The 13,467-nt window shown below is 53.2% G+C and overlaps 1 protein-coding gene across 50 annotated transcripts in view; it reads right to left on the bottom strand.

Annotated features, from left to right (window-relative positions):
- Window positions 1–13,467, bottom strand: part of DMBT1 (deleted in malignant brain tumors 1) — a 104,349-nt gene that overhangs the window by 73,295 nt on the left and 17,587 nt on the right. For 29 of the 50 annotated variants that reach the window (XM_045164153.1, XM_045164158.1, XM_045164164.1 and 26 more), the window contains exons 7-19: window positions 12,717–12,746; window positions 12,104–12,130; window positions 10,746–11,069; window positions 9,937–9,966; window positions 9,328–9,354; window positions 7,927–8,250; window positions 7,117–7,146; window positions 6,519–6,545; window positions 5,126–5,449; window positions 4,316–4,345; window positions 2,727–2,756; window positions 1,854–2,177; window positions 449–475 (exon numbers count right to left, since the gene is read on the bottom strand). In XM_045164153.1, coding sequence (XP_045020088.1) covers window positions 449–475; window positions 1,854–2,177; window positions 2,727–2,756; window positions 4,316–4,345; window positions 5,126–5,449; window positions 6,519–6,545; window positions 7,117–7,146; window positions 7,927–8,250; window positions 9,328–9,354; window positions 9,937–9,966; window positions 10,746–11,069; window positions 12,104–12,130; window positions 12,717–12,746 — 1,554 coding nt within the window. The remainder of the gene's footprint in view (window positions 1–448; window positions 476–1,853; window positions 2,178–2,726; window positions 2,757–4,315; window positions 4,346–5,125; window positions 5,450–6,518; window positions 6,546–7,116; window positions 7,147–7,926; window positions 8,251–9,327; window positions 9,355–9,936; window positions 9,967–10,745; window positions 11,070–12,103; window positions 12,131–12,716; window positions 12,747–13,467) is intronic. The other 21 variants (XM_045164197.1, XM_045164201.1, XM_045164200.1 and 18 more) reach the window with 17 other exon arrangements.

Below are 13,467 nucleotides of genomic sequence, written 5' to 3'. Positions count from 1 at the left end.
GAGAACAAAAGGCTCTTTCCTCCTGTGGCAGGAGACTTGTGGCTGACAGTTGCCCCCTGGCAGGAAGCCACCTGACAGTGAAGCTCATAAACAAAACCAAGCAGAGGACAGAAAAGTGCATGGGACAAAGAGTATTGGAACTTCTGGATCCTGCTGTACCTGAAGGTTGTCTTATGGCTCAATATCCTCGATATGTAGGCCGTGGCACCAGCCCAAATTAAGAGAGTGTGAGCGGCCATCCTAATACTTGCAAACAAAAGCATTCTGAGTAACATATGGCACAACTCGTAGGTAAAGCTTATCCATAACTCTGGCAAGTGAAGGCAACCGTCCAGATTAGATGAGGTAGTAACCTCAGAACCTGGACCCAAGAGGCAAGAACTGCACCCGTGTCTGTGGACTGTGATGTTGCATGCTGGTAGTTGAGCAGGATCTGAATGACGCTCACCATAGTCAGTTGTTGGATACCACCAATCTGGAGGGGAAACAGAGCAGGATTACAAAGAAGGTCCGTAGAATTCTGGTCTAGTTCCTGTGACTGGGATCAGGATAATGGGTTCTGAGGGGCTCCACAGTCTGGGGAGAAGAAGCTTTTTCTGAGAGTTTGCTGTGAGCCCAGATCATGTCATCAAAGGTACATACTCATCTGAGGTGGCACAGCCCACAGAGCCATCAGCATGTCCTGCTGACTGGGTAGTTCTTGGTAATATAAACACCTAGACTTGGCCTTGGGTGGAGGCTAGGAGAAAGCTCTGTCCTCTCCATACACAAAACTCTTGGTCCAGAGAATGGATTCAAGCAGAAATGACCCCAGGACACACCATCCTGTCACCCAAAGCTCTGGGGAGTCTGAAATCACTGAGCCAGTTCAGAGCATCAGATGCCTGAATTATGGCTCATCTGGAACCGTCTATGTGCTCTAGAGTGACCAGAGCAGGTACTGAGAGGTGGAAAACCTCCACAGTCCCCTCCTGGGGCTGCCGGTTGGGGGCCCTGAGGGTTACTGGCGGGAGGGGACATCCAGAGTCAAGAGGCAGCAGGACTCACCTGGCACAAACCGTGGAATGGGTCTGGGCAGCTGGGGGAGAGAGAAGGCAGGTCAGACACAGTGCACAGAACGGGCTCCATGGGGCAAAGGGGTGATGCTAAGATGCAGACCAGGTGAGGGGTCAGTGCATGCACCTGCTCTGCCATGGAGGGCGGGGCCTCTGCCATCCTCAACCCTCCAAAGATGCTCCTCCTGAGAGGTCCCAGCAGACCAGCATCTCTTATTTCCAAAGTCAAGGTGATTGACTCTGTGTCTTGATGACACAGTGGACCCGGAGCCAATCGTCAGGCCCACAATTTTATGGATCCACTGAGACACTGAGATGGGGCGCCAGCTGCAGGTCAAGTCCCATGTGTGATCTGTCAGGCTCGACCTTAGGGGATGACGAGGCGGTGCCTGGCAGGTCACACAGGGGCCACTGCCCTGCTCACAGCAGTTCTGGTGTCTAGACTGTGCTTCCCAGTTCCTTGGAGGGGCCACGGTCCAGGACTCAGAAGGCAGAACCGGGGCCAGCAGCAGCCCCAGCCCATGCCCTCTGCTCCGAGAACTCCTGGCAGACATGCGCTCTTTGCCTCTGGTTTGCACTGGGGCATGGAGCGAAATGTCACTTTCCGTTTGGTTTCTTTCGTTTTTGTAATTCTCAATCTACATGCCCAGGGGTCAGACAAAAGCTAATATACCAAATAAGCAAAGCACTAAGAGGATTTCAAGGGAAAGGGAAATGTAGAGAGTGCTTCGCGAGGGGATCAGAATGTGAGCAAGAAACCACCTCCAGAGAAGCGCACCCAGCATATTTGAGACCCACCTGAGCAGATGACGCTGGCATCCTCGCTGTGTCCGCAGTTGTGTGTGTTCCAGGGGCTGTGGGAGCAGCTCCACAGGTAGGTCTCATGCCCTGAGCAGCCCACGTCGTCCAGGACAATGGGCCCTGAGCCCTGACCGAACCGGGCACCTCCTGGGGCCGAAATGGCCGAGCCACAGCCCAGCTGCCTGCAGACCACGTTGGCATCATTGGTGTCCCAGCTGTCGTCACACACGGTGCCCCAGGAGCCTCGGTACAGGACCTCCACCCGGCCCTGACACCTGTCACCTCCGTTCACCAGCCTCAGGGCCAAACCCGATTCGGTTCCTGGAAGGAGACAGGAAAAGCCTCCTGTTTCTCCTGAAGGAAAAGGCACTAGGACTGAGATTCAGAATTCTTCCAGGGAAGGCTGCCGAAGTCTAGGCAGTGAGTCCATAAGGACTTGACTGAGCGTGGTCCTCACTCTTTATCTCCGATGGCTATGTGATAGAAACCTCGACTGCACTGTGGACTAGCTCTGCAGGTTCCTTGATGGCATCCCCAAACTCAGCAATTCAGGCACTGAATCCTGTCTCAGGATGCTGGTGGGAAGCCCACAGCTTACATCCCAGACCTCCGGGATATAATGACCTTCTGCAGCTGGAGACCACTTACACTAGCTACCCATTCCCACCAGGGTGCCAGGTTCGGCCGTTCACCCCTATGTGGGAACCCACTCCATCAGCCCAAGGGTATTCTGAAGACTTTTCCACTCAGTACGTATTCAGGTACTTTTACACACAAAGTGTAGCTTGAACCTTTTTTTTTTTAAGCTTGAATCCTGGGGGTGACGGTGGGGGAGGGGACATCCTGGAGTCAAAAGGCAGCAGGACTCACCTGGCACAACCGTGGTCTGGGTCTCGGTAGCTGGGGGAGAGAGAACGCAGGTCAGACACAGTGCACAGAAGGGTCTTCACGTGGGCTAAGGGGGGGATGCTAAGTTCAGAGCAGCTGAGGGGTCAGTCCATGCACGTGCTCCGCCATGGATGGGTGGGGGGCCCTCTGCCATCCTCAACCCTCCAAAGAGGCTCCTCCTGAGAAGTCCCAACAGACCAGCATCTCTTATTTCCAATATCAAGGTAATTGACTCTATGTCTTGATGACACAGTGGACCCGAAGCCAATCGTCAGCCTCACAGCTTTTATAGGTCCACTGAGGCAGAGACAGGGCTCCAGCTCCAGGTCAAGTCCCGTGTGTGATCTGTCAGGCTCGGCCTTAGGGGATGACTAGGCGGTGCCTGGCAGGTCACACAGGGGCCACTGCCCTGCTCACAGCAGACCTGGTGCCCTGACCGTGCTTCCCAGTTCCTTGGAGGAGCCACGGTCCAGGACTCAGGAGGCAGAACCTGAGTCTGCCAGGCTCTCCAGGACTTGTCAGCTGAAGGTCTAGAACAAAGAGGCTCTTTCTTCCTGTTGGGATGTAGACTTGGAGCTGACCCCTGCCCCCATGACAGGAAGGAAAGTTAGAGTGAAGCCCAAACACATAAAAATCGGAGGTCTGAAAAGTGGTTAAGACAGATAGTCCTGGAACCTCTGGATCCAGCTGTACCTGAAGACAGAACTATGACTAAATGTCTTAGACATGAAAGTTACTAGGTCCTAGTCCAGCTTGAGCGTCAGTTGAAATCTTACCACATGGAAACTGAAACAGCCTGACTAATACATTCTCTAACGGGTAGGAGAAGGTTATCCACAGTTCTGATGAGTAGACGGAATCCCTGACATAGAATGAGGTGGCGAACACAGAGCTTTAAGCCAAGATTTAGACACTGAACCCTGAGAGTTCGGCAGCATCCAAGTGACGCCTACCATAACTAGTTGTCGGATACCACCATTCTGGAGGGGAAACAGCAGGATTACAATGAAGCTCAGTAGAATCAAGGTAGGTCTCGTTCCTATGACCAGGAACAGGACAGTGGGATCTGAGGGACTCCACGGTCTGGGGAGAAGAAGCCTTTTCTGAGAGTTTGCTGTGAGCCCAGATCATGTCATCAAAGGCACACACTCATCTAACGAGGTGGCACAGCACATAGAGCCGTCAGCATGCCCTGCTGACTGGGTACTTCTTGGTGATAGCATCACCGAGACTCCACCTGGGGTGGAGGACAGGAAAAAGCTCTGTCCTCTCCATACACAGAACTCTCGGTCCTGAGAATACGTTCAAGCAGAAATGACCCCAGGACAGACCACCCTGTCACCCAAGCTCTGGGAGACACTGTGTAGCCACGAAGTCCTGAAATCTTGAGCCAGTCCAGAGGATGCCTGTCTTATGGCTCATCTGGAACCATTTACGTGCTCTAGAGTGACCAGGGCAGGTACTGAGAGGTAGAAAACCTCCTCAGTTGCCTCCTGGGGCTGCTGGCTGGGGGCCATGGGGCTGACTGCTGGGGAGAGGACATCCTGGGGTCAAGAGGCAGCAGGACTCACCTGGCACAACCGTGGGCTGGGTCTGGGCAGCTGGGAAAGAGAGAAAGAGGGCAGGTCAGACACATAGTACAGAAGGGGCTCCACAGGCGTAATGGGGGTGATACTAAGATGCAGACCAGGTGAGGGGTCAGTGCGTGCACCTGCTCTGCCATGGAGGGCGGGGCCTCTGCCATCCTCAACCCTCCAAAGATGCTCTGCTGAGAGGTCCCGGCAGACTAGCAATCCTTATTTCCAAAGTCAAGGTGATTGACTCTGTGTCTTGATGACACAGGGGATCCAGAGTCAGTTGCCGGGCTCACAGCTTTTATGGATCCACTGAGGAGTGAGACAGGGTCCCAGCTCCAGTTCAAGTCCCGTGTGTGATCTCTCAGGCTCGACCTTAGGGGATGACGAGGCGGTGCCTGGCAGGTCACACAGGGGCCACTGCCCTGCTCACAGCAGTTCTGGTGTCTAGACCGTGCTTCCCGGTTCCTTGCAGGGGCCATGGTCCAGGGCTTAGGGGGCAGAACCGGGGCCACTGGCAGCCCCAGCCCATGATCTCTGCTCAGAGAACTCCTGGCAGACATGCGCTCTTTGCTTCTGGTTTGCACTGGGGCATGGAGCGAAATGTCACTTTCCGTTTGGTTTCTTTCGTTTTTGTAATTCTCAATCTACATGCCCAGGGGTCAGACAAAAGCTAATATACTGAATAAGCAAAGCACTAAGAGGATTTCAAGGGAAAGGGAAATGTAGAGAGTGCTTTGCAAGGGGATCAGAATGTAAGCAAAAAACCACCTCCAGAGAAGGGCACCCAGCTTATTTGAGACCCACCTGAGCAGATGACGCTGGCATCCTCGCTGTGTCCACAGTTGTGTGTGTTCCAGGGGCTGTGGGAGCAGCTCCACAGGTAGGTCTCATAGCCTGAGCACCCCACGTCGTCCAGGACAATGGGCCCTGAGCCCTGACCGAACCGGGCACCTCCTGGGGCCGAAATGGCCGAGCCACAGCCCAGCTGCCTGCAGACCACGTTGGCATCATTGGTGTCCCAGCTGTCGTCACACACGGTGCCCCAGGAGCCTCGGTACAGGACCTCCACCCGGCCCTGACACCTGTGTTCTCCATTCACCAGCCTCAGGGCCAAACCCGATTCGGTTCCTGGACGGAGACAGGAAAAGTCAGCCTCCTGTTTCTCCTGAAGGAAAAGGCACTAGGACTGAGATTCAGAATTCTTCCAGGGAAAGGCTGCCGAGGTCTAGGCAGTGAGTCCATAAGGACTTGACTGAACAGGTCTTTATCTCTGATGGCTGTGTGATAGAAACCTTGACTGCACTGTGGACTAGCTCTGCATGTTCCTTAATGGCATTCCCAAATTCGGCAATTCAGACACTGAATCCTGTCTCAGGATGCAGGTGGGAAGAGGGGAAGCCCACAGCCTGTGTGGGCAACCTATATCCCAGACCTCTGGCATAGAATGAGCCTCTGCAAAGGAGACCACTGACACAGCTTCCCAATCCCACCAAGGTGCCAAGATCGGCCATTCACCCCTAATGGGATCCACTCCATCAGCCCAGGGTTATTCTGAAGACTTTCCCACTCAGTACGTATTCAGGTACTTTCACACACAAAGTGTCGCTTGAAGCTTTTTTTTTTAAGCTTGAATCCTGAAATAACCTTGGAATTGTTGAATATCATTGGAGGACTTGGAGATGACTGGGGAGAAGGCACCTATTACCAGCAGGCTGTTCACAATCCCTCCAGGACTTTCTGCTCAACATCGAGAACAAAAGGCTCTTTCCTCCTGTGGCAGGAGACTTGTGGCTGACAGTTGCCCCCTGGCAGGAAGCCACCTGACAGTGAAGCTCATAAACAAAACCAAGCAGAGGACAGAAAAGTGCATGGGACAAAGAGTATTGGAACTTCTGGATCCTGCTGTACCTGAAGGTTGTCTTATGGCTCAATATCCTCGATATGTAGGCCGTGGCACCAGCCCAAATTAAGAGAGTGTGAGCGGCCATCCTAATACTTGCAAACAAAAGCATTCTGAGTAACATATGGCACAACTCGTAGGTAAAGCTTATCCATAACTCTGGCAAGTGAAGGCAACCGTCCAGATTAGATGAGGTAGTAACCTCAGAACCTGGACCCAAGAGGCAAGAACTGCACCCGTGTCTGTGGACTGTGATGTTGCATGCTGGTAGTTGAGCAGGATCTGAATGACGCTCACCATAGTCAGTTGTTGGATACCACCAATCTGGAGGGGAAACAGAGCAGGATTACAAAGAAGGTCCGTAGAATTCTGGTCTAGTTCCTGTGACTGGGATCAGGATAATGGGTTCTGAGGGGCTCCACAGTCTGGGGAGAAGAAGCTTTTTCTGAGAGTTTGCTGTGAGCCCAGATCATGTCATCAAGGTACATACTCATCTGAGGTGGCACAGCCCACAGAGCCATCAGCATGTCCTGCTGACTGGGTAGTTCTTGGTAATATAAACACCTAGACTTGGCCTTGGGTGGAGGCTAGGAGAAAGCTCTGTCCTCTCCATACACAAAACTCTTGGTCCAGAGAATGGATTCAAGCAGAAATGACCCCAGGACACACCATCCTGTCACCCAAAGCTCTGGGGAGTCTGAAATCACTGAGCCAGTTCAGAGCATCAGATGCCTGAATTATGGCTCATCTGGAACCGTCTATGTGCTCTAGAGTGACCAGAGCAGGTACTGAGAGGTGGAAAACCTCCACAGTCCCCTCCTGGGGCTGCCGGTTGGGGGCCCTGAGGGTTACTGGCGGGAGGGGACATCCAGAGTCAAGAGGCAGCAGGACTCACCTGGCACAACCGTGGAATGGGTCTGGGCAGCTGGGGGAGAGAGAAGGCAGGTCAGACACAGTGCACAGAACGGGCTCCATGGGGCAAAGGGGTGATGCTAAGATGCAGACCAGGTGAGGGGTCAGTGCATGCACCTGCTCTGCCATGGAGGGCGGGGCCTCTGCCATCCTCAACCCTCCAAAGATGCTCCTCCTGAGAGGTCCCAGCAGACCAGCATCTCTTATTTCCAAAGTCAAGGTGATTGACTCTGTGTCTTGATGACACAGTGGACCCGGAGCCAATCGTTCAGGCCCACAGTTTTTATAGATCCACTGAGACACTGAGATGGGGCGCCAGCTGCAGGTCAAGTCCCATGTGTGATCTGTCAGGCTCCACCTTAGAGGATGGCAAGGTGGTGCCTGGCAGGTCACACAGGGGCCACTGCCCTGCTCACAGCAGACCTGGTGCCCAGACCGTGCTTCCCAGTTGCTTGGAGGAGCCACGGTCCAGGACTCAGAAGGCAGAACCGGGGCAACCAGCAGCCCCAGCCCATGCCCCCTGCTCAGAGACCTCCTGGCAGACCTGTGCTCTTCTGCCCCTGGTTTGCACTGGGGCATGGAGCAAAAGGCTTAATGTCACTTTTGGTGTGTGTTTCTGTTCTAATTCTCCATCTACATGCCCAGGGGCCTGATAAAAGCTAATATACTAAAAAAGCAAAGCACTAAGGGGATTTCAAGGGAAATGGAAATGTAGAGAGTGTTTCTCAAGGGGATCAGAACGTCAGCAAGAAACCACCTCCAGAGACGTGCACCCAGCTTATTTGAGACCCACCTGAGCAGATGACGCTGGCATCCTCACTGTGTCCACAGTTGTGTGTGTTCCAGGGGCTGTGGGAGCAGCTCCACAGGTAGGTCTCATGCCCTGAGCAGCCCACGTCGTCCAGGACAATGGGCCCTGAGCCCTGACCGAACCGGGCACCTCCTGGGGCCGAAATGGCCGAGCCACAGCCCAGCTGCCTGCAGACCACGTTGGCATCATTGGTGTCCCAGCTGTCGTCACACACGGTGCCCCAGGAGCCTCGGTACAGGACCTCCACGCGGCCCTGACACCTGTCACCTCCGTTCACCAGCCTCAGGGCCAAACCCGATTCGGTTCCTGGACGGAGACAGGAAAAGTCAGCCTCCTGTTTCTCCTGAAGGAAAAGACACTGAGGACTGAGATTCAGAATTCTTCCAGGGAAAGGCTGCCGAGGTCTAGGCAGTGAGTCCATAAGGACTTGACTGAGCTTGCTCCTCACTCTTTATCTCTGATGGCTGTGTGATAGAAACCTCGACTGCACTGTGGACTAGCTCTGCAGGTTCCTTGATGGCATCCCCAAATTCAGCAATTCAGGCACTGAATCCTGTCTCAGCATGCAGGTCTGAGGAGGGAAGCCCACAGCCTGTGTAGGCAACCTACATCCGAGACCTCTGGGATAGAATGAGCCTCTGCAAAGGAGACCACTGACACAGCTTCCCATTCCCACCAAGGTGCCGAGTTCGGCCATTCACCCCTACGTGGGAACCCACTCCATCAGCCCAAGGGTATTCTTAAGACTTCCCACTCACACATATTCAGGTACTTTCACACACAAAGTGTCGCTTGAAGCTTTTTTTTTTAAGCTTGAATCCTGAAATAACCTTGGAATTGTTGAATATCATTGGAGGACTTGGAGATGACTGGGGAGAAGGCACCTATTACCAGCAGGCTGTTTACAATTCCTCCAGGACTTTCTGCTCAACATCGAGAACAAAAGACTCTTTCCTCCTGTGGCAGGAGACTTGTGGCTGACAGTTGCTCCCTGGCAGGAAGCCACCTGACAGTGAAGCTCATAAACAAAACCAAGCAGAGGACAGAAAAGTGCATGGGACAAAGAGTATTGGAACTTCTGGATCCTGCTGTACCTGAAGGTTGCCTTATGGCTCAATATCCTCGATATGTAGGCCGAGGCACGAGCCCTAATTAAGAGAGTGTGAGCGGCCATCCTAATACTTGCAAACAAAAGCATTCTGAGTAATATATGGCACAACTCGTAGGTAAAGCTTATCCATAACTCTGGCAAGTGAAGGCAACCGTCCAGATTAGATGAGGTAGTAACCTTAGAACCTGGACCCAAGACCCCAAAACTGCATCCATGTCTGTGGACTGGAGTGTGGCATGCTGGTAATTTAGCAGGATCTTAATGTAGCTTACCATAGGCAGTTGTCGGATACCACCAATCTGTAAGGGAAACAAAGCAGGATTACGAAGAAGGTCGGTAGAATCAAGGTAGGTCTCATTCCTATGACCAGGGACATGACAGTGGGATCTGAGCGGCTCCACCGTCCGGGAAGAAGAAGCCTTTTCTGAGAGTTTTTGTGAGCCCAGATCACGTCATCAAAGGTACACACTCATCTAAGGAGGTGGCACAGCCCATAGAGCCATCATCATGCCCTGCTGACTGGGTACTTCTTGGTAATAGCATCGCCTAGACTCCATCTGGGGTGGAGGACAGGAAAAAGCTCTGTCCTCTCCATACACATAACTCTTGGTCCAGGAATACGTTCAAGCAGAAATGACCCCAGGACAGAGCACCCTGTCATCCAAGCTCTGGGAGATGCTGTGTCGCCACGAAGTCCTAAAATCTTGAGCCAGTCCAGAGGATGCCTGTCTTATGGCTCATCTGGAAGTGTCTTTGTGGTCCTGGGAAGGTATTGAGAGGTGGAAAACATCCTCAGTTCCCTCCTGGGGCTACTGGTTGGGGACCATGGGGCTGACTGCTGGGGAGAGGACATCCTGGGGTCAAGAGGCAGCAGGACTCACCTGGCACAACCGTGGACTGGGTCTGGGCAGCTGAGGGAGGAAGAGGGCAGGTCAGACACATAGTACAGAAGGGGCTCCACGGGGCAAAGGGAGTGATGCTAAGATCTAGAGCAGGTGAGGTGTCAGTGCGTGCACCTGCTCTCTCATGGCTGGGGGGTGGGCTCTGCCATCCTTAACCCTCCAAAGAGGCTCCTTCTGAGAAGTTCCAACAGACCAGCATCTCTTATTTCCAATGTCAAGGTAATTGACTCTATGTCTTGATGACACAGTGGATGCAGAGTCAATTGCCGGGCTCACAGCTTTTATGGATCCACTGAGGCAGTGAGACAGGGCTCCAGGTCTAGGTCAAGTCCCATGTGTGATCTGTCAGGCTTGACCTTAGGGAATTTCAAGGCGGTGACTGGCAGGTCACACAGGGGCCACTGCCCTGCTCACAGCAGTCCTGGTGCCAGATTGTGCTTCCTAGTTCCTTGGAGGGGCCACAGTCCAGGACTCAGGAGGCAGAACTGGGGCCACTGGCAGCCCCGGCCCATGATCTCTGCTCAGAGACCTCCTGGCAGACCTGCGCTCTTTTGCCTCTGGTTTGCACTGGGGCATGGAGCGAAATGTCACTTTCCATTTGGTTTCTTTTGTTTTTGTAATTCTCAATCTACATACCCAGGGGCCAGACAAAAGCTAATATATTAAATAAGCAAAGCACTGGGAGGATTTCAAGGGAAAGGGAAAAGTAGAGAGTGTTTCGCGAGGGGATCAGAATGTGAGCAAGAAACCACCTCCAGAGAAGTGCACCCAGCTTATTTGAGACCCACCTGAGCAGATGACGCTGGCATCCTCGCTGTGTCCACAATTGTGTGTGTTCCAGGGGCTGTGGGAGCAGCTCCACAGGTAGGTCTCATAGCCTGAGCAGCCCACGTCGTCCAGGACAATGGGCCCTGAGCCCTGACCGAACCGGGCACCTCCTGGGGCCGAAATGGCCGAGCCACAGCCCAGCTGCCTGCAGACCACGTTGGCATCATTGGTGTCCCAGCTGTCGTCACACACGGTGCCCCAGGAGCCTCGGTACAGGACCTCCACCCGGCCCTGACACCTGTGTTCTCCATTCACCAGCCTCAGGGCCAAACCCGATTCGGTTCCTGGAAGGAGACAGGAAAAGTCACTCTCTTTGTCTCCTGAAGGAAGGAGTCCTGATGTCTGAGTGAGATTTTGACATCTTCCAAGGAAAGAGACTGAGTCTAGTTCTTGTTCCTTATCGGGAGCTCTTGACTGAAGTCTGGCCATCATGGCTGACCCACCAGGGATTGTGTCAGGGAACCATGTCTGTATGCTGAGCTATGCACATTCTCTGATTGGTTCCCCACAACTCCTGGAATTCAGGTGCAGAGCTCAGCCTTGGGATGCCAGAGGTGGAGGGTGCCCACGTCCTCCATCCCTAATGACCCCTGAGATGGACAGGAGCCCATGCATCCTTGGGGGGGCTGGGAAGCTAACCAGACACAGCTTCCCAGCACCCCCAATTTGCCTCTTTCTGCTGCTCACCCGACTTGGGTCTGTACCTCACTTGACCCGAAATTGTTCTGAAGGCTTGTTTTCCACTGAACTCCATGTTGTTTTCAAATACAAAACTTAGCCTGGATATAAAATAAATCACGGAACCACAGCCTATCACCAGAGCACATGGAGATGATTGGGGGAATGGCACCTATTGCCAGCAGGCTGCTCGCAGTCTCTCCAGGACTTGTCAGCGGAAGGTCTAGAAAAGGGACTCTTTCTTCCTGTTGGGATGTAGACTTGGGCTGACCCCTGCCCCCATGACAGGAAGGAAAGTTAGAGTGAAGCCCAAACACATAAAAAAGCAGAGGTATAAAAAGTGGCGAAGACAGCTAGTCCTGGAACCTCTGGATCCAGCTGTACCTGAAGACAGAACTATGACTAAACGTCTTAGACATGAAAGTAACTGGATCCTCGTCCGGCTTAAGTGAGTGTCAGCTGAAATTCTACCACTAGCAAGCCAAACGAGCCAAACGAATACATTCTCTAAGGGATAGGTGAAGGTTATCCACAGATCTGATGAGTAAAGGGAATCCCCAACGTTGAATGAGGTGGTGAACACAGAGCCTTAACCCAAGATTTAGATACTGAACCCTGATAGTATCCAAGTGATGCTTACCATAATTAGTTGTGGGGTACCACCAGTCTGCAGGGGAAACAGAGCAGGATTACAAAGAAGGTCGGTAGAATCAAGGTTGGTCTAGTTCCTATGCCTGGGATCAGGACAGTGGGATCTGAGGGGCTCCACAGTCCGGAGAGAAGAAGCCTTTCCTGAGAGTTTGCTGTGAGCCCAGATCATGTCATCAAAGGTACACACTCATCTAAAAGGGTGCAACAGCCCACAGCATGTCCTGCTGACTGGGTACTTCTTGGTAATATAAACGCCTAGACTCAGCCTTGGGTGGAGGACAGGAGAAAGCTCTGTCCTCTCCATACACAGAACTCTTGGTCCTGAGAATGCATTCAAGCAGAAATGACCCCAGGACAGACCACCCTGTCACCCAAAGCTCTGGGGAGACACTGTGTAGCCATGAAGTCCTGAAATCTTGAGCCAGTCCAGAGGATGCCTGAATTATGGCTCATCTGGAACTGTCTACGAGCTCTAGAGTGACCAGGGCTGGTACTGAGAGGTGGAAAACCTCCACAGTCGCCTCCTGGGGCTGCTGGATGGGGGCCCTGGGAGTGAATGTAGGGGAGGGGACATCCCGGAGTCAAGAGGCAGCAGGACTCACCTGGCACAACCGTGGACTGGGTCTGGGCACCTGGAGCGAAGAGAAGGGAGGTCAGACACATTGCACAGAACGGGCTCCATGGGGGCAAAGGGGTGATGCTAAGATGCAGACCAGGTGAGGGGTCAGTGCATGCACCTGCTCTGCCATGGAGGGCGGGGCCTCTGCCATCCTCAACCCTCCAAAGATGCTCCTCCTGAGAGGTCCCAGCAGACCAGCATCTCTTATTTCCAACAAAAAGGTGATTGACTTTGTGTTGATGACACAGTGGACCCGGAGCCAATTGTCAGGCTCATAGCTTTTATGGATCCACTGAGGCAGTGAGACAGATCTCCAGCTCCAGGTCAAGTCCTGTGTGTGATCTGTCAGGCTCAACCTTAGGGGATGACAAAGTGGTGCCTGGCAGGTCACACAGGGGTCACTGCCCTGATCACGGCAGTCTGGGTGCCCAGACCGTGCTGCCCAATTTCTAAGGTCCAGGACTCAGGAGGCAGAACAGGGGTCACCAGCAGCCCCAGCCCATGCCCTCTGCTCAGAGACCTCCTGGCAGACCTGCGCTCTTTTGCCTCTGGTTTGCACTGGGGCATGGAGCAAAAGGCTTAATGTCACTTTCCGTTTGTTTTTTTGTTGTTGTTGTTCTAATTCCCATCTACATACCCAGGGGCCAGACAAAAGCTAATATACTGAATAAGCAAAGCACTGGGAGGATTTCAAGGGAAAGGGAAATGTAGAGAGTGCTTCTCGAGGGGATCAG

Source organism: Bubalus bubalis, chromosome 23 (genome assembly GCF_019923935.1).
Source record: "Bubalus bubalis isolate 160015118507 breed Murrah chromosome 23, NDDB_SH_1, whole genome shotgun sequence".
Taxonomy (NCBI): Eukaryota; Metazoa; Chordata; class Mammalia; order Artiodactyla; family Bovidae; genus Bubalus; species Bubalus bubalis.
The sequence above is the reverse complement of the archived record's forward strand: the minus strand, read 5'-3'. Positions and strand labels throughout refer to the sequence as shown.